Consider the following 24,729-nt stretch of genomic DNA (forward strand, 5'->3'; position numbering starts at 1 on the left):
TTCTCGCCGCTCTGGGCGTCGGGAACRGGCTCGAGCCGCACGAGCAGCGGCSGCGCCGCCATGCCGGGGGCCGTCGCCATGCCGGGGGCCGGCAGCAGCGCCTTTCGCTTTCGTTTCCCGCACGGCGCGGAGGGGCGGCCGCGGCGCTTGGGGCATGGGCAGCGGGAAGGTGAGCGGCGGGGTCGGGGCCATGGGCAGCGGGAAGGTGAGCGGCGGGGTCGGGGCCATGGGCAGCGGGAAGGTGAGCGGCGGGGCGACGCCTCGGCGGGTCGGGGCCGCTGCCCGCGGGGAGAGCCGGGCGGCGTCTGCGGAACGCCACTTAACGGTTGTTCAATAACAACCTGTGTTTTCTTTCCCGCGTCCRCCAGAGCTTGATTTCAGGGATCCTGGAGGGAAGGAGCAGTTCAGGTGAGCCCCTTCCTTTGGCTGCGCGGCGCCAAGGTGGGACGCGTTSGGGGTTGCTTTGGGTGCAGCTGGGCAAGGCCGAGGGTCAGCGTTAGGATGCACTGCTTTGASAAGCCTGGCCTGCAGCTCGCTTCTAAAAGCAGTGCTCAGAAGTGCCTTGATGAATCACAGTGTGTATATATATTTATATATATATATATATGTATATATATATATATATCATAGAAGTACCCATTCACCTTAGGTAACATACATGGGTATGCTACCTAAGCAGGTGACATACATCAGATGAAAAGCTTGATGAACTCAAATCGATTTTGCTCCAGTCGGTGTGGAAATTTCTGCATATAGTTCTGCTCAAACCTGGCGGTGATCCCGGGGCCGTGTCTCTGAAGGCAGATTGGCCCTTAGAGCTCAGCCAAGCTCCTCCGTTCCTGAAGCTCCCATTGAAGTGACTCATCAGAGGGCTGCAGTGAAGGAGGGGGTCTTGAGGAAGGGGGGTTAGCAGAGGCCACTAGACCGGGAAGTCAGTGTGGATATAATAAGGAACAAGACTTCCTGTAAGAAAAAAAGGTGTTGGCAGCCAGCGGGAACAAGCACAGATAGTGCAGTCCCTCCTCTAAAGCAAAGTCCTCATGGTCTGTTTATTTTAACTATTGAGACCTTGATTTCTTTGCTCTATTTGTGCTTTCTAAGCCTCTGAAAAAAGACAGAAGATCAGACTATGCCTAAAAATACTACAAAGTGAAGACTAAGCTGAATTAGAGAGCTCTGAAACACTGCTGTATTGAAAAACRTATTGACAGTGGTTTTGTGGTTTCATGGTTTTCACTTTATGTTACTTTATATCCTAGGATCAAGCATGGTAATGGATGAGGAAAGCTGGATGGTTCCCATCAGTAAAGATGCTTATGAAGTGCTTCGGGGAAGAGAGTCCAGTCTAAATGAGCTCTTGTACAAGAAGTTTGCTTGTACGTTGGCCTTCAAAAGTATAAAACACGCCAGTGAAGTATATAGGAAAATACTAAAGGATGGGATCCACGTTTCTGTTTGCAAAGATGATCTCACGATGCATGAGGCTGATGCTTTGGTGAATGCAGCCAATGAATATCTGCATCATACAGGAGGTCTTGCTCTTGCCCTCTTGAATGCTGGAGGGCCAGAAATAAAAAATCAAAGCAATTCTCTCGTTCAGCAATATGGAAGTGTCTCAGTTGGCCAAATAGCTGTGACAGGTGGAGGAAAGCTTCCTTGTAAGAAAATTATCCATGCAGTTGGTCCAATATGGCACTCCTTCCACAAAGACAAATGTTGCAGCCTACTTGAGCAAGCCATTGTGAATGTCCTGAAGTATGCTAATGCTCCAGAAAATAATATAAAATCTGTGGCTATCCCAGCAGTGAGCTCAGGTATTTTTGGCTTCCCAGTTGATTTGTGTGCACAAGTGATTGTCATGGCTATAAGGGAGTTTGTTGAGAGAAGTCAACCAGGTTGCCTCAAGGAGATCCGTCTGGTGAACATTTGTGAGCCCACAGTTGCAGAAATGAAAARAGCTTGTGAGATGTTGCTAGGTGAGGACAGTTTGTGCCAGGAAAATCTGTCAGCTCTGCAAAGCCAGCCTCCAGCTCTCATCACAGATGGACGCATTCGTTTGCGTGTCAAAAGAGGACTTATTGAAAGGCAGAAGGTAAGTCTGTCCTGTAGTGTGTTGAACACAGAGATGTCCTGGCTCTCTAAAAGATTGGAGCCCAGGGGCTACGGACATGTAGTGTATGGATTCACCGAAGAGTTATCTTTTCATCTTGAGAAGATTAAAACAAATAATAAATTGTATTTTTGTGGGTTAGTTTTTAGCAAGGTTGAATGTTAGAAAGTTTTATTTCATTTTTGTATGCACACTACTGTGGGAGAATGGGAAGTTTTTAAAGGTTGGATGATCAAATATAACATTCCTATGTCAGTGTTTGTTATCAGCATTGTAKAAGTCCATATTTATCATGCATTCCTTTGAAATCTAATTTAATTTTTTGCCAAAGCTTTTTCCATACAATATAATAAATTTTCCTTCAGGTGTCAYTACTCAAGTTATTTGCCAAACACTGAAACGACTGAAATTATCTTACACAAATGCCCATTTTGTTTTTAAAGAGAGTGCGTCATTTGTATTGAACTATTTGATTCTTTTAGCTAGAAACTCTGATGTGGAATATGTGGACTTGGTCTCGAGGAATCCATGAGAATTGTTAAACTGGAAGCTGAATCACAAGAATGAAACTTGCTTATAGCAAATAAGAGTATTTCAAACTCAGCAGCACTAAAAAATACTGCCTGCCTTCATGGCTTTTGGTGAGGTGGGTCACATCTCTTCCTGAGATAATAATTCTGTTGAATGAACTCTGATGACTTSAACAGGCCTCATGCATGTTACTTGCTGCTGAAAAATGCACAGAAATTTCCTGCTCCGTGGTGTTCGTTGYATTCCAGCACTGCTCTAGCAGTCGTGAGGGAGCCTTTCAAACAATTCATCTGCTGACATCAGGACTTTTCACAAGAAACTGTTCTTAGAGGAAATACTGTGTGTAATAGTAAGGCTTGCAAATGTTAAACTTGGTAGTATATAATAATATATACTAAATATATAATATACTAAAATATACTACAACTTTGTGTTCTTTTCTTTCAGACTACAGCTATTGTTAATTCGGTGCTCAAGGATAGCAGTGTTTTCCGTGGTGTTCCAAAGGGAATACTGCAGTTCGGAGGTCCAGCTCTTCGAAGTGAACTTATGTCTYATTTTAATTCTTCATATTTTAAGAAGCTCATAAAAACACGTGGGCATAATCTGCCCTGCGAGTTAGTACTGCATGTTGTATGGCCACCAGACCAACACAAGGTGTTACTATGCAAGGTGATGATCAGTTAGATTGGATTKTAGTTGGTGATCCTCATGTCGAGTGATGGGAGAACTAAAACTTTTCTTTCCCCTCCTTTTTCCGTGCAGGAACTAAAAGCTGCAGTGAAAAGCTGCTTGGATTACATTTCAAATTGGGAGGCTCCTTCAATTTCCTTCCCCACAGAGGGCATTTGGTCGCATTATCTGCCTGTGGATGTAATTGCAGGGGTCATGACTGAAGCAGTTCTTAATTTTGCTAGGGAACACCCCAAGAGGCAGATAGATGTACAGTTCGTGATCCACCCAGATGACTATAATGCCTATCAGGTAACGTATTTGGTGTTAACCACCAATAGGGAAAACTCAAAATAATCGTTTAAAAAAATATATATATATATTGCAACAAGTTAAAATATTCTGAATTCTACACTATTTATAACGTATCTGTGAGTGGCAGGTGTCTCATGGATATCACTCACCTTTAAAAGTCTCTGTTGTTTCTTCACTAATTCCAAAGTCTGATAGCAAGGCTATTTGTTGCTTAGAGAAAGCTCTTAAATTCTCAGGACTGGCAGGGACTGTAACAAAGACTCTGTCCTTAGTTTATTAGGGAATTAGAGGGAATTAACTTTTTTTTTTCCCATTAGGAAATTTATTTTTAACCAATTTCTTCATATACCAGGAAAAAAAAAAACTGTCAACACAGTATGTGACCCAACCTGCAAACAAGCAGTAGTTTCTGTGGCTCATTTCAGCTGCAGGCTGCCATTTCCACATTTGGAGTATTGGGCATAGTTCATTAATACACAGCTATCTTAGATCACCATCTATTTCAAAATACACAATTTGCTTTCATTCCTATTTAAGGCCAGCCATACATTCATTCAACAGGTGCCACAGAATTGGAAGAACCAATATGCATTTGATCTTGCCAGGAATAACATTTTGGGAAAACGTGACTCTGTGTGAGCTGCTATGGTCCCTTCAGAATTTGTTGTATGTAACTGCAACTGTAAAATACTCAACTGATAGAACTTTGATGAGATAAATTGCATGTCTGATAACAGGTTACAAACCCTTCTCAACTCTTCTCTCTTAAGATTTTCCAGAGCAAACTTTTTTCTGCAGCAAACAAAGTGGAAAAAAACCAACATTACAAGAGCACTGATGGTTTGAGTAAGTAACGAAGAGAAGGGGCTTTATAAATATATCAGCTTTGCAGATTCGAGAATTTAAAATCACATTTCTGTAAAAAGTACCTAATGCCTGCATATATGTTGTGGGGAAAGGAGAAGGCAAAAACATGAGTGAGCTTTGCGTTTTGATAGTATTAGTGGTTGACAGACTAGTTGTTAAACAGATGAAATGATCTAGAGAAGTTCCTTTGCAGGTGGGAAAAAGTGTTACATTTCCTTTCTAATTATATTTTATAAAAGTAATTTTAAAAGATACAACTAATAATGCTTAGTTTCCTTTTACATATTCCTTCCTATTATAAGTTACTATAGAAATGAGCTGAAAGTGCTAAATTAATGTCTGAAACTGATATATTTTGTCTTCAGAAGTTAGATCAAAAACGGGAAATGAGTAAGTTCAGTATCGTATTTTCCTAAAAAGGAATCCATGTTTGAGGAATCTAGCAGTGTCACTTATGAATTTGTTTCTAGTTAGTCTTCCTTCACCCAGTTTCCACCATGTCAGGAACCAGTGCCTATCAATAAAATTGGAGCAAAAGTTGTTTAAAACCCAAGTTACATCTCCCATATACCAAGCAAGGTTATGTCAGCCTCTCTTCTTGTTCCACCTTCGCAAGGTGTATTTTTCAGATATTAGTTTTTCCTGGCTTAATTCTTATAAATATCATGAAGCATCAGCAGGTCCTTCCTGATACATTCACATCTGTGCTGCACAGCTTTGTCACATGGAACAAGTGCAATAAACTGGTATCTYTGGGAAGAGTGGCCTTTGCCCTGTCCCCTCTGGTTAGGGGTAGGATACTGCCAGTGGGCACTAGAGCAGACGAGGAGACATGACTAAAGCGGGTTTTCAGTTTGGAGAAGTGCAGAAATTGTCCTGAGCCCTTTCACAGAAACCAGAGGGAGAGTTGTCCATAGAGGTTCCTGGGTACAAGTCAACAAGGCGTCAGGTTTCTGCAAAGAGCTTGGGAATCATGAAGACACCTGTCCCAGGAAAGGTTTGAGCACAGAAAATGTGTTGTCCTTTGAAAGATAGTAGTGCAGGGTGAGCACGAATGAAACACTTACTTGCATGAGCTGTTTCATGCTTAGGGAAAGATCACAAATCTAAAATGCATCAGTTATTTYTTTCCCCAGCAAAACTGCAAAAAGGCATCCCGGTTTTGTTAATTTTGTCTTTATTTCTCAGTTTTATGTGATTTGCCACTGACATTAACAGGGATGGGATCGGGTGCTCAGTTAGAAGACTTTCAAAAGTAAAAACAACAGTCAGTGCCTAATTGTTGTCAGAAGTGATTCATGGACAGCAAATAAATTCCACGTGTCTGGGATTATTTTTTTTCTTAGAAATGTTACCTCCTGGTGTTTAATGTCTGCTTTGAGCATACCAGAAGAATAGACTATTCCTTACACACTCCATGGTCTTAGATTAGAAACAGAAATTTGTGACAGCGCTTGAAAGTATTTTACTCCTCCCCTGTCCTTATTTAAAGCAATCTTTATTCCAGGTGCAGAGTCAAGCAGGCAAAGAGAAAATAGAAACAATGAAACAGCTATTGAACTTAAGGGGTGCATCCTTGCAACATTGGAGGCAGCAGAACTGTGGATCCAAAACCTGCTAGAAACTCAGGAACATCACCATGCTGCGATTGAAAACAACTACATCTTTAGCCTTGGTAAAAAAGAGTTTGCAGAGCTAGCTCGAAAGCAGCCTTCCAGCGTGCAGATATCAGAAGAAGTGAAAGAAGGAAAAGCAAGACTAAAATTTCATGGCCCCCCCGGTGCTGTCATTGATGCGGTGCTTGCAGCTGAAAAATTACTCCTTCGTATGCAACAGAACACTACAGCCAGACAGGAAGAACTGCTGCACTTCTGGGGTATGTTAAGTAAATAAGAGATATAAGTTGGCATAAACAACAAGTATGAAGCAGCACAGATTGCTGTATTGCCATTAGTGGACAGATGTGTACAACAGTTCACAAGYATAGTACATTACTGCAATTCCTGAGCTATTGTGTTTTATTGAGCGAGCCCGTGAAGGACCAGTGAGTAAGATTTGTTATCTTGCTGACTTGAGCTGGTCACTGGCCAGAATCCCCAGCGGGTCACACTTTGTGCTGGGCCTGCCTCTCATCGTGCATCCACCTCTGAGGCTGGCTGCCTCCAGGACAGCGTAACTTTAAAGTCTTGACTACCAGACACTTAGCAAAGTTGCACCAAATTAGCCCAAACTTTTGCTGCACTCTTTTGTTAGCTATTCTCTTTTTCTCTGCTTCATTTACTAGATGTCCAGAAGTAACAATATGAGCAGAGTTCCCAGCAGATTTGGTTTAAATATTTCTACATCTAGACAGACTTTTTTCTTTTTTCTTTTTTAAGGGACTGTGTGTTCCACTAACTTTTAGCAACCTCAGAGTAGGGCCCAAAACATTATCGATAAATGTTAATACTTGTATTTCTGTCAAAATAGAAAAAAATAATAACAAAACCCCACACGACACTTTAGCCATAAGCACATCAGTGACTTAGAGGAGCTATATAACCCTTAGAACAAATAAACAAAAAAACGAGACACTGAGTCCCCTCAGTCCTAGTGCTTGGCATCACTGTGCTCTTAAAAAGTCCCTCTGAAAGACAGGTGAGTGAGGTGACAATGTGGCCTTTTTATTTTTTTGTCTTGGCTTCAGGAAAGTATTCTTGCTTCTTAATTAAGCTGCCAAAATAAAGTATTGGATCCCTTCTGCTTGCTTTTACTCAGGGTATTGTTATGTATAAAGTGTTTATTCCCTTGTTTGTATTCAGGCCAACTGGAAGCAGCTCATCTTTCAGAACACCTTGCTGTGGCGAACAGTCCTGCCCCCTTTCAGGTTTCAGTGTTGGAATCAAACCAGCAGGAGTTTACAAACAGACAAAAAGAGTTTGAAAAAGCTGGGCTTCATATTCTCAAGGTAAAGAGGTTATTCATTGCAAAGTTAAATCTCAACTGATAAAATACATTTGAATTATTTAACTTGCTTAAATKCTGCTGAATTATTTCAGTATATTGCTTTTAAAGATTAAGATCAAATTATTCTAAGTCTTAAAATAGACCTGGGCTTCCAATAAAAGGATTTATTTTAAAATAAGTACTTTTTCATCTGTTTTTTTTTTTAATTTTTGATTTTTAAAAGTATTTTAAAAAAGTAGTAAGTAGTTACTGGAAAAGTATAGTTGAATTCTTATATTTTTAAAGGTACTATGTATTTTGTCTTCTATTTTGTGCATCAAATATTCCTTTAAAGGACTCTAAAAGAAATATGAAATTCGGATATTAAAATGAATAGTGTCTTTAAAGCACTTTAACGTGGCATCTCTTCTGAGCTTGACACTGAAAACTAGCAGCCGAGTTTGTAATTTGATGAGCAGCGAGTTGATGGTGAGCACTTCTTTGGAAATCTCTGCCTAGTGTCTGGGAAGAGCTCGAGTTTTTTAGCTGAGTGGTGAGAAAGAGTCTGGCTTTGCCAGCAGGGCCTGCTAGACTATTGCCATAGGCCTGCCGTGTCCRCTGGGCCTCCTGTTAGTTAGACATGCTGAAGATGTGGTCCCGCCAGGGGCATCCATGGATTTTACTCACTGTGGTCTCTCCCTGTTCTCACACTGCTATTTATGTTGCAGATAGAAAAAATACAGAATCCTCTTCTATTTGCTGCATTCAAACAAATGAAAACAAGAATGGAAGAAAAACGAGCTACCTCCAAAATAAGCCACACGTTGTACCAGCGAGTCCCTGTTCAGTTCTGTGGCTTGGTCTGCCAAACTGGATTTCACAGGACATACTCGCCACCGGCAGGTAATTACTTGCTTTTGTGTCTTCCACCAGAATGAACAGTGACTCGACTGCTGAAGTTGGATTAAAGTCAGGAAAAAAAATGACATTCCTACACACAGACTGGTTCTTACTGCAGATTAAAAGATTAAGTTTGTGTGAGTCTAAATAGCAGTAAGATTTTAACATTTTAATATTTGGTTCCTGCTGTTATTGGCAGAACTGCTAACAAACGTGCAATGCCATCTCTGAGCCTTTATTTTGTTGCATTACTCTTTAAACAAGAGGTGCTTATTCACTTGTTGAAAACGCACATTTTGCAGCCTAGCCTTTAGAAGGTGGAACATGCTGAACAGCAACAGGCTGAATCAAGAAGCAAGCTGTTAGTGCCCCACTTCAAAGAGAAGTAATTCTTAAAGATGATCATTTAAAAATTTTTTTATTTCCAGAGCAGAACTATGGAGCTGGCATCTACTTCAAGAGGAACCCCAGAAGCCTAATCCAGTTTAAAAAGGAGTGGAAAACAGATTGTATAATGCATGTGTTTGAGGCTGAGGTATTAACAGGCTTATACACTCGAGGTAAAGAGTCCTATATTACACCACCACTCGTGGAGGGAGATGGCAGGGCAGAGTATCACAGCGTGGTAGATGATGTAAACAGCCCTGACACCTTTGTCATTTTCAACAGCATTCAGGCCCTTCCCCAGTATTGGTTGACTTGTACCCYGATTCAGGGTGGAGGGTCTGGGTCTTCTGAGAAGACCAGCAGTTCCCTGTATGTGAATTAATCACAACTCCAATCCTGCAGAGACCCCCTCAAAACAAAGTCTAGCACTTTGACTCCAAGAGAATGCTCTTAAAGCATGTTCTTTAAGCAAAGTGCCTTATGACGCCTTGGAACCATCCATGAAAYTACACCTTGATCCCTGGAGGAGTTTGACAAAAAATCATCTATGCAAAGAAACAGTCATTCAATTTCTTAGCATGCGACTGTCTAAGAAAGCATAATAGAGTTTATGTCATCTGAGACAATACATACATTAATGGAACAAAAGAAATCTTGATGGTGCCTTTGATTCTTCAATTTTGGTTTGACTTAAGTGAACAGGTCCTGTGAATACTGTTTTCCAGCCAGGGCTGTGCTCCCACAGTCCCATGGCCAAGATAGAGGAAGCAATACTTTGATTCCTAGCAATTGCTGTTAAAATTTCTTTTTAAGTGATTCCGTAGATACATGTATTCAAAATAAAAAAGTATGACAATATTGGCCACTTATTTCTTCCTGCAGTATTAAAAGTGTGACTTGCTCAGTYTGTTTGAAAGGCTACAAAAACATAAGGGAAGCAGTTCAAAGGGCTTGAAACTGCTCTTCTAGCGGTGCAAGCAGAGTCTAAGTCAAACATTCTAAGGACAACGTTGTAGCTAGATGTCCTCCTGCTACTTCTCCAGCAACCTGGAGAGACACCCTAGAAATGGTAAGAATTATTACACTGATTTTGATTTAAATAGGGATTCAATGCAGCTCTTGGGTACTTTCAAGATTAGAAACCCTGAAACCACCTTCTTCTGGCTTTAGCAGAGTTTAAGACAAACACCATTGCCCCAAACTAATGCCTACCACTAAGTTTATCCCTCTGAATGTAAACTCACAACASAGTTTCCCAGCCACTCCAAAAGTTTGTGACTTACAGAAACTTTAGCAGGGTGTCCAGTTTCTGGCCAAATGTACAATTTATTCTAAATCCTCTAAATAAGAGGATGATGAAAGAACAGTTTTCAATGATCAATATTAATACTATTACTACTACTACTAATACTACTAATACTATACAATGATCAATATTAATACTATTATACAAATATTAGAAACATAATGCATTTCTGTAATAATCTTTATTGACTTATGACTATGCCTAACTGCACCTGAAGAAACATCGAATGCTAGTGTAATAGAAAAAAATAAATAATTTATTAAGAAAATTAACAGCTTACTCCAGTACCCAGCATGTACTTTCTCCTCACTCCCACCATKTAAAAGAATATAGTCGTACTGAATATGAATATCGCCTTTTATCATAGCAAAGTTTTTTSTAATATATAATTTCTACTTTACTCCACCTGCCCTCCTTGCATTTAGTGTAATATATATAACAATAAAAAGGGTTATGTAGGTGGTTTTGTATAACTCTTTTCATCTGGTCCTTAAAAATATGAATTTCAGATACAGAAGTTAGAAAATAAAACCAGCACAAAGCAGATGTACTAAGTAGTACATATTAAAATAATTACCACAGTAATTAAAAAATCCTGATTTTAGTCCTACAACAATCAGTTAAGAGGAGGCTACTCCACAGCCTCTGGGATTTCTCTGCCATCCACAATAAGGGTATGAATAATTCCTTCCTTTCGTTTCCCACTACTGACAGCCTTAATGCAACAGTCGTGATCACCAACAGTGAAGTGAGTTTCAGTCCCATCTTCTACAAATTCACCCTAGGAGAAAAGGGATAATGTAACAGACAAATGCTGTTTCAGTAAAATAAAGTCTCAGTGCAAACTTTCCGAGGTCCTAATCGTTTTCAGCTCCATGACTAGAGCAGCCACACAGCTCGAGTGCTGAACAAGGCTGCAAAGCCTCATGTATKGTCACTGCTGTCAGTAAAACAAAAACGTGTCAATTAGTAAAATAAGCTACAGGATGGGTATGTGATACCTATCTCCACCCGTAAGCTTTACTTATCTAGCCACAACCTATAGAAAGGCTTTGCAAAAATGATCACATACCACTGTTTCCAGCTTTTCACCATTGCACCACACATCCATAGTGTCCTTTTCTGTGAAGGAAAAAGGAGAATAAAAGGTAGAAAAAAATCCCCCACCCTACCCCAGACAGGAAGATTTAGGAAGACCAAACCAAGCCCCACCTCCAAGCCCTGATCTATTTTACTTTAATTCCTCAAAGTTTTTATTTAACTGTAATGCGAGGGCTTGGCACCCCCTCTTTAAATGGCAGAAATGGAAGCCCCATCATCCATGGGCAAAAAACCTTGGCTATAAACACACCTCTCCCTAGCTCTGGGTATTACTATTGGATTGCTGTGAATATGGTCAGAGCACTCTGACATCCTCAAACTGAAAAGCTGAGTACAGGAAAGTGAATGAAACAGTCCTGAAATGTTAGCACAGATTATTCAGTGGAATTCTGATGTAAACTCATTTTGGGTATGTTTAATTCAAGAGCAGCTTTACTTTATAACTTGGAGTTTCTGAGATCTTAAAATCTCCCTGAAAACTCAAATGCCGCCCATACTAGAATATGAAGAACTTTACAACTGTTTTGTTTTAAGTAGTATTACATTATTCTTCCCAGCACAACCTTAAATTCATTAGCTGTAGATTTCACCTTACTGACACTGCCCTCCACTGGCAATGAGGAGCGAACTGAAACCTACTTGCTGATGGATGCCTCTCCTCCCTGCCAGTTACTAAATGCACTCAGGTTCATTCAAAGACAACAACACAAAGTCATTCAACAGGTACTCACCCAGGACAACTCTGCACACTGTGCCATCCAAACTCAGAATCCACGTATTGGTTGTTTTTGACCTGTTCTCCAGGTACTTCTTGAGGCTTTTCCCATCGATATCCAAAGTATATTCATACGCGAAGCCACCGACCGCATCAATGTTAATAGCGGCTTTTGTTTTAGCTGCCCCAACAGTGAACGTTTCTTTACCCACCAACTTAAACATCCATTCTTTTCTTATTTGTTCCTGTAGAGGAAAAAAAAAGACAGAGTCAATGGGTATAAATTAATAAACCTGGAAGTGTGTCTCAGGATTGAGAAATTTTGAACTAGAATTTGGGCAACAACCTAGTACTTTATTATTTTGGTATGCACTAGTACATGTACAGAGTGTTTCTGCCCAAGGACTGCAAAGAACTTCATAAATACCTACTCAGATCTTAACTTTAAGAGGATGATATAGCTTATTAAATTATATGAAGTTAGCCAAGTGAATATACCTCACTTGCACTTATTAGCCTTTTATTTGTTCTGATGCATTGTCTGGAATCACACAGTTTGTATCATAATGAATTTTAAGCGTATAATAACTTCACCTTTCCATCAACATAGACAACACGCTTTCCAGAAGTGGTCCCGTGTTCAAATTCAATCTTATGAACACCATCACTTAAAGCTACTTCCCAAACGGCCACCAAATCTGTCATCTTCTCTACGTGGCTGTAGCGGGACCTACAGAAACGGCAACAAAAATAAATTAATSGTTGCTGAGAGAGTCAGAACATTGCGGAATTTAGTTCAAAGCTTCACTACTTCATAGCAAGCCACCTTTTACAAATGAAAAGTGAGACTTGCAAGAGTAAGTGTAGCCGATGGTTTTTTATTTTCTTGGAAAGACATTCAAATATGATGCTAGCACAGAAACTGCACACAGGCACAGGTGAATAGGTGGACTCCGACTAGCACCGCACGAGAACATTTATCCATCTAACTGCTACAACTGCCACAGCAGAAGACAACAGAGTTAACAAACTGCACTTGAATTCCAGATGCACACAAGTGACTGCTAAAAGGGGACTCCTTTTCCAAGCTGTTCACGCGGCTGCTGCTTTTTTACCTTAGTTCCTCTTCATCAACAGTAATCTCCTCACGGGACGCCATAGAAACCAAACTGGCGTTTAATCCCATTAGCAGCAAGAAAAAAAAAATAAAAAGAGAGAAGCAGGACAGCAACAGAGAAGCACTGAGAACTGAATTTTCCTAGTTTTCTTCCTTTAAAATAGTATCTTTTAGGCAAGGTGGTGAACTATCATGCATTATCAGATGTACCGATGCAACAAATGTGTTTCTTCCTTTCAGATGAAAAAACAAATCCAAGTTTATCTACAAGTATTACTTTACAAAATTTGTACATGCGATTTACTCTTTGTTTATCACTTATTTAATGATAAAAAATGCCTTCCTGGATTTGAGAGCAAATACTTAGGAACAGACCTGATGGAAACGGGAACCGAATCCAGAGCTCCACAGCTCAGTCATGGACCATAAGGCACCAGAGCCCACTGCCAGCAGAGGGAAGGGGAAATAACCCACCCAGAAAGTTAACATCAAACCGAGAGCAGCAAAAAACCTTGTTCTCAGCTCGGGCCTCTAAACATCAGCGCCAAAGCCAGGCTCAAACGCTTCAACCCAACAGCTCTGCTAAACCACTGCGGCAGTTTCCAGCTACAGAGACCTCTACTCACCACCAAAAACCCTAAAACAAACCAAAACACCCCCCCCCCCAATAACCCCCACTATTTCCTATGCCAAAATTCTTCTTTTTTTTGGGGGGGGGGGCCTGCATGGCTTGAGTGTTCCTACAGCACTGCTGACCTACTTTTCATCTTTATCCTCTGCATTACACATGATAGCTTGTCTGGAAACTATAAGAAAAAAATAAAAATAAATAAATAAATAAAGCCCTGTTGCTCACACAAGCTACAATCAGCCCCGCAGCTCTCGGGGAACCATTCGGGCCTGTGCAGTATGTAACACCACACTATGCTCTTCTCCCAGGGCATTCCCCCTAGYGCTCTAATCCGATGCAGCATCCGCAAAGTTGAAAACAACCAAAAACTCGTTATTTCTGCGCTTTCCCTCCACCCCCTCTCTCCCGCCCTGCCCCGCCGGGAGCCGCCATGGAGACAGGGAAAGCGGGAACCTCCCTCCCCATCCCGCTCCTACCTGCGCGGGGCTCCAAGCGCCGCTGCAGCCGCCGCCTCCCACCGCTCCCGCGCCTCAAAATGGCGGCGAGGCGGCGCGCGCCCCCGCCCCGCCCCGCGCCGCCGCCCGCTCGCGCCGCCGTTAGCGCGGCCCGGAGCCGTTAACGGCGGCCGGGAGCCGTTAGCGCCGGCCTCGGCGCGCGGCCGCCACCGGGTGGGCGGGCGGCGGGCCCGAGGCGCCGCTGCTCGCGCGCAGGGCGGCGCTTCCCAACCGCCTCCCAACCGCCTCCTAACCGCCTCCTGCTGGGATCCGCGCCGCGCCGAACCGAACCGAGCCGGGCCGAACGGAACCGAGCCGGGCCGAAGGGAACCGAGCTCCCTCGCCATGGCTGAGGTACAGTACGGACCCCTGCTTCCAGGGCTGCTGCCTCCAGCTTACACACATGTAAACCGCCTATACGTATTCACATATACGTACATGTGTGCGTTATCATCCAAGYGCGGTGGCGAGGCCCCGGCCGTGCCGGCAGCGGGACCGGGGGGCAGCAGCCTGCCCCGCCGCCGGGCCGGCTCTCCGCAGTGTCGCACTGGCCTTGGGTCGGTGCCCTGCGGGTCTTGCTTTCATGGAAACAGCTCTGGTTGTTTGAGGATTTACRTCCTGTGTTTTTAAAATCATTTGCAAATGCATTTCTCTCTAAAACTGCAAATACAGCAGCTGTATTTGGAAACGGGATGTTCTCGATATGGTTCAGTGTGTTTTTTTCCTAATATTTCTTGTAGATGGTGCTGAGATGCCTCTAAAGGCACCCGTAGCGAGTGCGGGTTGTTGTGGGGGTTTTCTGTTCCGGGGGTGTTTGCTGTCTCTGTGGCTGGGACAGGAGCTCGTGTGCCGCACTGAGGTTCCCATCTGTTGCTGTTCCCGCAGCAGGAGAGAGCGGAATGGGAGAACTTGAACAAGCTGTTAGTGCATCATGGATTGAAACCCGTGAGCTTCGCTGCGCTGGGAAGCAACACAAACACATCAGGTAAGGACATGGGGGCTTCACAAGCTTCTCTGTTTGAAAACATGAGCCCAAGTTCATAAACCTTCCCTAAAGCTGTAATTTCCAAATGCAAACAGAGACGCGTCTTCTCCAGTTATCAAAAGCCGCTCGTTATGATTCTGTTTATTTTAAATATCTCCAGGCACAGTTGTCCTAGACAATCAGGCTTCTCAGGGGATAAGACTGGCCTTAAAAACGCTGGTGGAAGACACGGACCGACAACAGAAAATGATGTGTGGGCTTATGGAGGTGAATCGCAAGCTTAGGTGAGACTCGGTGCTAATGCAAACCAAAGTGTGGTTTGTGCCCACTCTTTCCTCCCAGTAGAGCTCCTGTCATGTGAGCCCTTTGGCGGGATTGTTGTGAAATGTGGCAATATTGGCCTGGTGCCTCTCAGGCAGTTCTGTCATTTCATGTGTTGCTTCTTCGCATGGCAAAACATCTCCCATACCTGCCCCTGTAGGCTGTTACTGAGTGTTGACCAAGATGGTCTGTCAGGCCTGTGCCTCCTTCATGTATTTGTGGAATTAATTTGTTCTAAGCCAAGGTTTGAATTTTGTTTTGGTCAGAGACGAGGTACGCCAGGAGCGAGGTCGGGCATCTCGGCAAGAACAGCGGGCTAACGATTTGGAAAACGTGGTGAAGAACATTAAGGCCAAGATTTGTCAGCTGGAAGATGAGACGATAGCTAAAGTTTGTCAGCAGCAGAATCAAGTCAAAGAGCTTCGAAAAGATCAAGAAGTTTCACAGGTAATTCTGGTAACCCCATTTGAGGACTCAAACTTTTCATTTTTARTTAAAGGCTCTAAAATAGGGATACTGGTCGAAATAAATGCAAGTTTGTTCATTTGTTTGTTTTCCCCTAGAGTTATATTGTTCATATGTAAGATTTTTCAATCAGATGGAATTTTGTAACAATAAATTAGAAAAAAATATATGTATCCTGCTTCTACTGTCTCTTCAGTAGGGCTAGAGAAGAGCTTCCTTGTGAGCAGGTGCCTACTAGGGCATGTACCGTGTTGTCTCCAGTGCGTTTGTCAGTCTAATTTCAGGATGCTCCCGTTCCCTGTTCACAGGCCAAGTACCAACAGCAACAGGAAAAGCTGCAAGAACAGGAGGAGACTATTGCCCGTCTGCAGAGGGAGCTGTGCAAGGTTGGGGTGGAGGAGCAGCAGCGTGTCGCCACTCAAAGCAAAATGTTCTGCCAGTTCTGCAAAAGGGCACCCAAGACTCTCCTGGATCAGCAGTAAGTAATTGTCTTCTACTGTTACACTGATAAATGGCATGTGACATTTAAGGAGAAACACATTTTGGAATAACTGCTTTTGATATTTTGAATTTAAAAAAAAAATGAGTACCTTAGGAGTGTCAGCTGAAATGTGAATCCTTATAGGCTACATTAGTTGAGGAAACTTTTCTTGTGTGCTGAAAGTGAGCTGCTCAAGTCCTCATAAAAAAAGGAAAAAAAATACGGCTACTGTACACTAGGTGGCAGCAAAGAAAAGAGAATGTTTAGCCCCTGGTAGGGTGATTGCATTCTGGATTTTAATGTTTTAAAATGTAAATCTTCAAACTAACAAAAATCACTTGATTTTGGTAAGTAGCTAACTGCTAGCTCACTGTAAAGCCTTGCAGTAACAACCTTGCAGTTGTGTCAAATTGTCCTATATATATGAGTTGACTACAACATCTTTAAGGCATGATTTTTTGATAATATTAGAAACTCAGTATAGCATTTTTTTCCAGGTTTCTTTGTTTAATTGATTATTATGAATCTCAAATTAATCAAATGAAGAAGGAATTAAGGTAGGTGAAATCTTTAATGCAAATCTCTAGTAGTGCCTCATGTTCAGAGTTCTGTAATGTTCTCCCATTCAAATAAGCAGGAACACTGCCATGGAAAAATGGGAGTAGTGATTATGGGAGTTGTGATTATTCCTGTATAAAACATGTAATCATAAACATGGTGTATTTTGTGTTCCAGACATTCCTAACATGTCTGAAGACATGTTAGAAACAGCAGAGAAACTGTATTGGTCTTGGATGTTTGGATTCACCCTGGGAATAGTTGTCAGGCAGCCTCAGCAGCTGCTCGGTGAGGGGGCAGTGCTAGGAGGCTGTGGGTATTTAGATACCTGAGCTATATTATCTGTGTATTTTCCCCTCCCCTTTTTCAGTGCTTCACAGGCACTTGTTATGTTGGTCATGCTCAGCTGATGATCTCCCTAGACAAAGGAAATGCTGGACTTGAGCTTTGTCATGGTGCCTGCATGGCACAAAGCACCTCAGTAGATACCTGAGAGTCATTCCCATAATTTGAGATAATTGAACTGGAACTTGCTTGTACTGGAGTTTCTTTGGGGAATAAGTATACTCAATTAGTATGTGAAGCAGTATCCCAGATAACTGAGAAGAGCAGTAGCAATTAGAACTATTATTCTGTGTATTTTGCAATTTATGTTGTTATGATAGAAACTGCTAACCAGAACAACTTAGTTTTTTGCGGTACTTGAATTTCAGTAAGGAGCAACAATTTGTTTTTCCCAATAGGTTGTACAAAAAAGATGAAGATCATGCACAGAGAGAAGTAAAAAGGGAAGAATTCTTAAATCTAGATGCTTCTCCTAATTACAGAGCACTACTCACGGTATGGTAATGTTGAGAATAAATCACTGCAGAGCTCTAAATGGTAACCCTTGAAAGGCCACACAGAAATACATGTTTTGTTTTGCTTTTAATCTCTTTGTTCTCATGTCATCGTCTTAGTTTGTAAGCTTTTCTGACCAAAAAAAAAGAGAAATCGTAAGTACTATGTTGAGAAATTCCTTTGCTGAGGACGGAACAGGCCTCTCTCATCACAGGTGTGTGAACATGTCTGTGATCTAGTGCAGGGTGTTCTTGATAGTTGCTCATCTTTGCTAACGTGGTCTCAAAGGCAAATGGGAATCTCTCTCAAGACACACATACTTCATAGTGCTCCAGGTTTGTTGATTATGGAATGAATGAACTAAAAGAAATAATACCATCTGTGTTGCAGTCTTTCCAGAATCAACTTGTTGAAACAAGAGCCAGGAATGAGCAACTTTTGCTTGAAAATATAAATCTCAAGAAAGATTTGGAAATCAGGTGAGACAGGATGAGTGTCATCCTTTGTAAAGGCACTACGCAGATGTTGCTTTCTTTGAAAACAACCTAAAGCACCAGTAGTTATAAAAGTGCAGTACATAACCTGCCTTTAATTAATAGGATACAGCAAGAACACTTTCACTCCCTGCACTGTTAATGAGGACTGTAAAGTGGTTCTTTTGCTGTGAATTGGCTCTGGCAATTGTGTTATTTGCACTTAGCAAAAGCAATACAGGTGCATGTGGGTTGAGCCTGAGTCCTTAATGAGCTGTTTGTCCCAGTGTGCTTATAAAAACTCACCCGTTACAGTAGTGGCATTACTGCTAAGCGTGATTTCCACTTAAAACTGCTGGCCTGGGTAAAGCTGCAGACCTTTTTAGTAAGAAAACAATCTGATCCAGCATTTTTGGGGCATGGTGTTATGAAGGTGTCATGCAGAAATGTTGCAGAACTTTCTCTCCAGAATGAGGCTGCAGCACTGGCACAGCTCTCTACTGCTCTTCTTCAATGAGATTTATTGATGACTGCAAATGCCAGCAGTGTGATGTGGTGCTTTCTCTTTCCAACAGGCCAACTGCACAGGAACTCAAACTTTACAAGCACCAAGTGAAGAAACTGGAAAAAACTTTAAAGAAAACTATCCAGTAACTATATTTCTGCAGTAACTTTTATGAGTCCTCTGTACTTTTAAAAGCAAAGACACTCTGCAACCTGCAATGTGGATAGTGGCCTATAAAGTATTTACTTTAGAGCAGGTTTGTGGACAGCCAATTCTACTGTCACTCCAAAGAATGGAGTGCCCAGATAGGAGAGGAGTGCCCAGCAGCTTGTCTTTTCTGTTTGATTTTGTCTTTTGGGATTCGAATGCTGTCATGGGCAATAGGGATGGGACCAAAATACAATATTTGCAACTTCACAAGCTAAAAAGAAGTTATTGGTTGTATTGTGAAGGACAGTTATTTTAGTTGTTTATTCTTCACCATTAAAGTTGCCMAAATGTTTCAGCTACTGCTGCTGTTTAAAGTTTTACTTGGTGAGGTTTTTCTTTTCCTGGAACACTGCTGAGTGCATTAAGGGTAGTAGAGCTCCAGTATTGTTAGAAGGCGTCTTTATCTGTAATTTGACTTTAATCATGTGTGCATGATTGAATACTAAATATTTTGTAGTACAGTACTACATATTCTGATATATATTCAGTATATACACACTATATTCTGAAAAAGACATTACTTGAACTTTAAAAGTGCTTGCCTTTTTCATTTTAGACTGAGTGCATTTGAATGGTCTCCTGTCTCATGCAGTAAATGTGACTCAGGTGGTAGTTTTTAGACCAACAGTTGTCTCAAATGTGACAAGAATGTTTCTCAAATCCATACTTGTCAAAGAAAGTGTAAAGCAGTGTGTCCTGCTGAGGGTGCCTCGGAGCTAACTGTGGGTGTTCTGCACGCAGGTCCTCAGGGAGCAGCCCCGGAGACAGAGTAAAAGGGCCTGAAGAAGCCGAGCGGGTCCCCGGGGAGCAGCAGCACCTACAGGTGGGCAGGTTGCGGCCGCGCTGCTGGCATCACGTTGAGCGCGGAGCGGAGCCTTGCGGAGCCCCTGGGCTGAGCTGAAACACGTTGTTCCGAGCGCAGGGGTTCATACAGACCTCCACACAAAACATGTAACGCTCTGCATTTGGCACTGAGCACAGCCTTGTCCTTAATTTGGTGTAAACTGCCTCAAAATACTGCACGGCAAGCAGCAGATCGGAGGTTTAGCTGAAAGCCCAGGACGTGGGGTCTGCTCAGGGTTCTGTGCAAAACTTATTTCTTGTTATGATTTAAAAAATGCCTGAGGAGATAGTGGGGTTTATTTTTCTGTTAATAAAAAAAGCAAATGCAGTGAAGATGAGCAATATGCAAGCTGTGTAAGTAACAATGACATGAGGGGGTGAATGTTAAATGTCCCTAAAGGGAAAGTGTATTTGCATTATTTTTATATTTCTTCTAGCTAGTATATTTTTAAAGCTTTGMATCTATTATACGTTGACTGCATTTTTAAAATCCAACTATAACAACATACTGAAGCTATTTATGATGTTCAGACTAAATTMTGACTGTGGGGGTACATGATTCTGTTAAAAGATGCTATAGATTTTGGAGCAATGATCTCATTTTTTGATATTGAAGGTTTTGTCCAGTATTGATGCTGTTGTTAGAAGTCAAAGAGCTCCTCCGCTAATATACAGGCACAGTAAAGGGCCAGCCCAAAATTGTGTTAAAGAGAATGGACAGGAATGTGGATTTGAGCACCTTCTTCCCACCATAGAAATGTGGGCARACCAGCTGATGGCTGTAAAGGTAACACCTGGTTGTACTTTTATGTGTTTGCAATCTGCTGAATGGCCCTCTCCCCTCCCTACCTGTAGTTTGCTTGTGCATGTGTGTTTGTACCTCCTGTTTTCTGACTTGGTGGTGGTAAATCTTAAAGAGAATTCTGCTCTCCGTTTGTACACCCCTTCAAAACAAAGTAAGTGAAAACCGTGCAGTTTGTACAGGCCCAATACATTATTTCCTCCGTGTTTAGTGTCTGTTTCTGTTCCCTGAACAAAATTTAACAAAATCCTACGGAACAAAATTTTGTTCCCTAAGAACACGGGCAAGCTTGGAGCCTGTTACTTTACACATTAATGATGATGTTCCCTCTGTCTTCCTTTTGTCTTGCCAGAACATTAACTTTTTGACTTAAATACAAGTCTCTGTGACCAACCGGTCTAGTATTTACAGAAGCAATAAAATACAAAGTACTTTTGTTTTCAGAACATCGGTGCTCTTTTCAGAAAATCAAAGGATGTAAGCGAGGTTTTCTGTTTAAATTCATTTACTGTCTGCAATACTGTCTGTATTGGTTTTGCATGTAAGAAGCAGAAGATCTGCTTGATTCTATAAAAAAAGAAAAGAACTTTAAGCAGTTTCTTTGGTAACAGTCATTTCCCCTCCCTTTGAAAGGATTTGCATAGATCCTTGAGAAAACTGTCCCTGGAAGTGGTGCCCTGGCACCTGACAAACACCCAGGATAGCAGGGAGGCCGTCCGAGTTGAAGACCTGCAGTTCTTGGTAGATGCAATGTTAGAAGAACTGGAAAATAAGGAGAAGGTAATTCCTGCCAGGGGTCTGTAATTGGAAGTTACTCTGGAATTCTTAAATGGCTTCATCACATGCTGGTTAGATAAGTGCATTTGAACGCCCTGTAGGGTTGCAGAAATAGCTGCTTGAACATATTCAGTAGTCAGACTGTTTTAATACGAAGCATAAATTCATCGTGGTGAAGATTCTGCTTTCATCAGTCATTTGATGAGCAATGAATCTGCACTGCCCTGCGGTCTCCCAGGCACCGTCCTGTTCCGTCTGTTTCTCAGTGAGCACTGACAATGCGTGAACGTACTCGCCGAGCTACAGAAATGAAAGCTTTCAAAAGACAATTTTTTGGTTTGCTGGGAATCTGCATCTGCAAACCCTCTTTCAAATGTGTCCTTGGATATAGCAATATTTGAAATGATTTTAACTCATAAGGGAGGTTACACCTCCTTTTCTTCACAAAGTAGTTTCAAGAACGTCTCACGGTTTAAGGGAAATTTTGCTTTGTTAAAGCAGTAACTTTGACCGGTAATTCCTGCTTGCTACAGAGCAGCCAGAGCCCGTCCTTGCAGACGCTGCTTGCAATGGTCTCCCACTTCCAGAAGCTGTTTGATGTGACCTCCCTGCACGGCGTTTACCCGCGGATGAACGAGGTCTACACGAAACTGGGGGAAATGACCAACGCTATGAGGAATCTCCATGAGCTCCTGCAGCTAGGTAGGGATTTGCCCTTCGTGGGTGTGCAGACCCTTTCTGCAGGTGAGAAGCTGAGTGACAGGCTGATCTTTATAGAAAATACACTGAGCTGCTTAGAAATGAATCGAGTGGGTATGTTCTTGACTGTTCGTGCTAAAAGGTAGAAGTATCTTGTTGGGAGTTTAAATAGGAAAACCTTTTTATCTGTAAGCTGTTGTGTTTAGCAGTTGCATGCGCAGTTCTCAAACTTCTTATTCTGCCAAACTCTGAAAAAAGACGCTACAGTCAAACGCTACGTACTCAGAGACCTAGGTAGCTGTGTGGAGGAACCCATTCTCTTCCAGTTCTGTACCGCTCCAGAGCGGTCGCTGTCAGTCTTCCCTGGACTCCTGGTTTTAAAGCCTTGGCAGCTCCATAGGGTTTGGTAGCCCAGGGTTCCTGCAAGTCAAGGTCTCCTTTGGAGCCTGGCTCAAAGCAGGAGGCAGCCTTGCTGCCGGGGAGCTCCGCRTCCTCGTGGCTTCACACTGGGCCCTCTGCAGCTGACGCAGGGAGGGGAGGACGAGGGGCCTGGTGCTTTGATTAGAGCAGCCAGGGCAGGTAAAACCCAGTGTTGCAACAGAGTTCTGGCTAACAGGCACATACCTACGGAGCAGGTTCCGTGCTGGCCTGCACCACATGCCTCCTTAATGCTGCATTACAGGAACCTGAGACAGTTTTAGTTGGCGCTCTTCCTGCTGCCAGGAGAGCACGTGCTCCAGAACCATCGCTCATGTGAAACAGGCCCCTCTGCCAAGGGTTCTGGTTGCTGAAGGATGTGTGAGCAATCCCCCACCTCTGCTACCGTGGGGTTATTTCTGAGCACAAGGGCTTTGTTTTCTGTGAAGGAAGGAACTTGCATGCCCCGAGATGGGAAGGCCAAACGAAACCAAGGAAGCAGCAAGAAGTGAGTTAGATCTCGAGTACTTTCCTGTTATTAGTCATGAAGTGTTTGTTTCTTTTCGCAGACACCTCTGCTCCACCCACGGTGGTAGTGGATACTGTTGGGAAACTGTGTGACATAATCAATGAAAATGTGACTGAGCGGGTGCAGCAGCTTCTGGGGACACAAGACATCCACAGGTATTTGGACTTCTCCACGGGTGACATCTCTTTAAACCTCAGGTTTAGCAAGTGAGAGAACTGGCTGAGGCAAATACTGAGGGGGGCTGGAGCAGGTGATTAAAAAGTTAGAAAGCTAAGACAGGAAAGGGTCTGCTGTTATCCTAGAGGAAACAAATCCTTGAATACTTTCAATTGGATAAAGCTGCTAAGGAGAAAACTTAAGGCCAGAAGGCTCCAAAGCACTTTTTTTTTTTAGCTTTCCTGGATAGCGAGATAAAATAAATCTTTTAAAGATGTTTTTCATAAGGAGACCTAACAAATGCTGTGTGGGCATGGAAAGGAGAAAGCGTTGCGGGAGTTCAACTGTAATGCTAAAAGAGTATCAGTTGTTGTGACTTCCTACAGCTATTTTGTGAACTGGACAAATCCCCTTTTCTTCTTCAACAGATGAAAGGATATAGGGTCTAAGAGGTTAGGTTCAGTTTGCTCTGCAGGAGTACAAACAAGGGGTCGTRGGCAATAAGCTCGACACAGCCTGAGCTAATGGGACTATTTCCCTCAGTCGCTCTTCGCTCCTTGGCAGTTGGAACTAGAGAAAGGTGCCTGTAAAAGATTCCTGCCCTTTGCCTTTGAAGCAGCAGCCTCGGCCACCCCCACACCATCCTGGGCTGGGTTTAGCCCACTCAGACCCTCGGTCTAGCCCAAAGGGCCGTGAGATGAGGCGAGGCAGCGAGGGAGGACGAACCCAGAGCAGAAACAGGGACGTTTCCAAGTGGAGCTTCATCAGCAGCTCATCAATTAACAGCTGTTAGCTGCAGGTTTCACAGGCCAAGAATGTTTGTTTGGTGTAGCTGGACTTGCACCTTGTTTTGTAGCATTGTTTTCAGAAACTTAGGGCAGAGTATGGCATGGCAGCCAAGGAGAGGACCTGTCCTTGCAGCTCTGATCTGATGGTCTCGCTTCCACGTTTCAGTATAATCAATAAGCTGGAAGAACACGAATGCTTCTTTCCCCCCTTTCAAGCTCTCATTCAGGATTTGCTCTGCCTTCTAGGTAAGTCATATTTGCAAAAACCCAGTACCTTCATACCACCATGTCCCCCTGCTCCTCAAATTTTAAATAGTTAATAAATGTTTTGTCTGCTTCTGCTGTGCAAATCTAGGAAGATGTGAGGAAAACATGCTACAACATTTACTCTCACATTTCTATCTTTTCACAGCAAGTGAGGAAAATACAAGTAAATTCTTTTTGAAAATGGGACTGCATGTGTTCAGTGCTGTTATCCATTAGATGAGAGAGAAAAATCTGCACTGAAAGTACAGAAAGGTTGGAGGAGATTATTCTCAGTGGTACTTGCTCACCAGTTTTATTTCTCAACACTGAAGCTGGAATGTTGGTGGACCTTCTACATCTCCCTGCTTTACTACTTTGCTTTTCCTTTTGTTTCAGAAATCAGTAACCTGGATGATATTTTACCTACCGTGAAAAACTTGAAGTTGGCAGCGAGTTAAGGGGCTTGTCTGCCCCACCACAAGGTATCTTTCTTGTGAACGTATCACCTAAATGACACCCAGCTACCTCTAGCCTTTGTGACCCTGCCTGGCAGTTTCGGAATA

At 42.6% G+C, this 24,729-nt stretch overlaps 3 protein-coding genes across 7 annotated transcripts; 2 read left to right on the forward strand and 1 right to left on the reverse strand.

Annotated features, from left to right (window-relative positions):
* Nucleotides 1-1,236: 1,236 nt before the first annotated feature.
* On the forward strand, nucleotides 1,237-9,169 carry PARP9 (poly(ADP-ribose) polymerase family member 9). The gene is made up of 8 exons (XM_026054561.1): nucleotides 1,237-2,092; nucleotides 3,089-3,313; nucleotides 3,407-3,625; nucleotides 4,399-4,474; nucleotides 6,003-6,371; nucleotides 7,297-7,442; nucleotides 8,149-8,323; nucleotides 8,749-9,169. The coding sequence occupies exons 1-8, from the start codon at nucleotides 1,241-1,243 to the stop codon at nucleotides 9,087-9,089; spliced, it is 2,403 nt and encodes an 800-aa protein (XP_025910346.1). The 5' UTR covers nucleotides 1,237-1,240; the 3' UTR covers nucleotides 9,090-9,169.
* A 1,176-nt stretch (nucleotides 9,170-10,345) lies between these two features.
* On the reverse strand, nucleotides 10,346-14,109 carry FAIM (Fas apoptotic inhibitory molecule). Of its 2 annotated transcripts, none has more exons than XM_026054550.1 (5): nucleotides 14,054-14,109; nucleotides 12,424-12,559; nucleotides 11,846-12,074; nucleotides 11,086-11,135; nucleotides 10,346-10,794 (listed from the first exon to the last, which is right to left on the reverse strand). In XM_026054550.1, the coding sequence occupies exons 2-5, from the start codon at nucleotides 12,532-12,534 to the stop codon at nucleotides 10,645-10,647; spliced, it is 540 nt and encodes a 179-aa protein (XP_025910335.1). In that variant the 5' UTR covers nucleotides 12,535-12,559; nucleotides 14,054-14,109; the 3' UTR covers nucleotides 10,346-10,644. The 2 variants fall into 2 exon arrangements, with proteins under 2 accessions (XP_025910335.1, XP_025910326.1); XM_026054541.1 differs by lacking the exon at nucleotides 14,054-14,109 and adding an exon at nucleotides 13,707-13,727.
* A 197-nt stretch (nucleotides 14,110-14,306) lies between these two features.
* CEP70 (centrosomal protein 70) lies at nucleotides 14,307-24,729 on the forward strand. Of its 4 annotated transcripts, none has more exons than XM_026034750.1 (16): nucleotides 14,307-14,425; nucleotides 14,957-15,056; nucleotides 15,217-15,340; nucleotides 15,644-15,824; nucleotides 16,151-16,320; nucleotides 16,821-16,880; nucleotides 17,625-17,721; nucleotides 18,112-18,200; nucleotides 18,770-18,844; nucleotides 19,651-19,732; nucleotides 20,369-20,539; nucleotides 21,188-21,334; nucleotides 21,865-22,033; nucleotides 23,017-23,131; nucleotides 24,087-24,166; nucleotides 24,563-24,729. In XM_026034750.1, the coding sequence occupies exons 1-16, from the start codon at nucleotides 14,417-14,419 to the stop codon at nucleotides 24,622-24,624; spliced, it is 1,731 nt and encodes a 576-aa protein (XP_025890535.1). In that variant the 5' UTR covers nucleotides 14,307-14,416; the 3' UTR covers nucleotides 24,625-24,729. The 4 variants fall into 4 exon arrangements, with proteins under 4 accessions (XP_025890535.1, XP_025890518.1, XP_025890509.1 ...); XM_026034733.1 differs by lacking the exon at nucleotides 24,563-24,729 and adding an exon at nucleotides 24,333-24,536; XM_026034724.1 differs by lacking the exon at nucleotides 24,563-24,729 and having other exon boundaries at nucleotides 24,087-24,246.

This window comes from Nothoprocta perdicaria, unplaced genomic scaffold (genome assembly GCF_003342845.1).
Source record: "Nothoprocta perdicaria isolate Ctin4 unplaced genomic scaffold, notPer1 scaffold_0, whole genome shotgun sequence".
NCBI lineage: Eukaryota > Metazoa > Chordata > Aves > Tinamiformes > Tinamidae > Nothoprocta > Nothoprocta perdicaria.

What these genes read in the sequence shown, in the direction of transcription:
- FAIM (XM_026054550.1), bottom strand. Translation starts at nt 12,534, where the DNA reads ATGACAGATTTGGTGGCCGTTTGGGAAGTAGCTTTAAGTGATGGTGTT. An exon ending in TTGTCTATGTTGATGGAAAG is followed by an intron (nt 12,075 to 12,423) that starts GTGAAGTTATTA and finishes TTTCCTCTACAG; the next exon opens with GAACAAATAAGAAAAGAATG. An exon ending in GTGAAAAGCTGGAAACAGTG is followed by an intron (nt 10,795 to 11,085) that starts GTATGTGATCAT and finishes CTTTTCTCCTAG; the next exon opens with GGTGAATTTGTAGAAGATGG.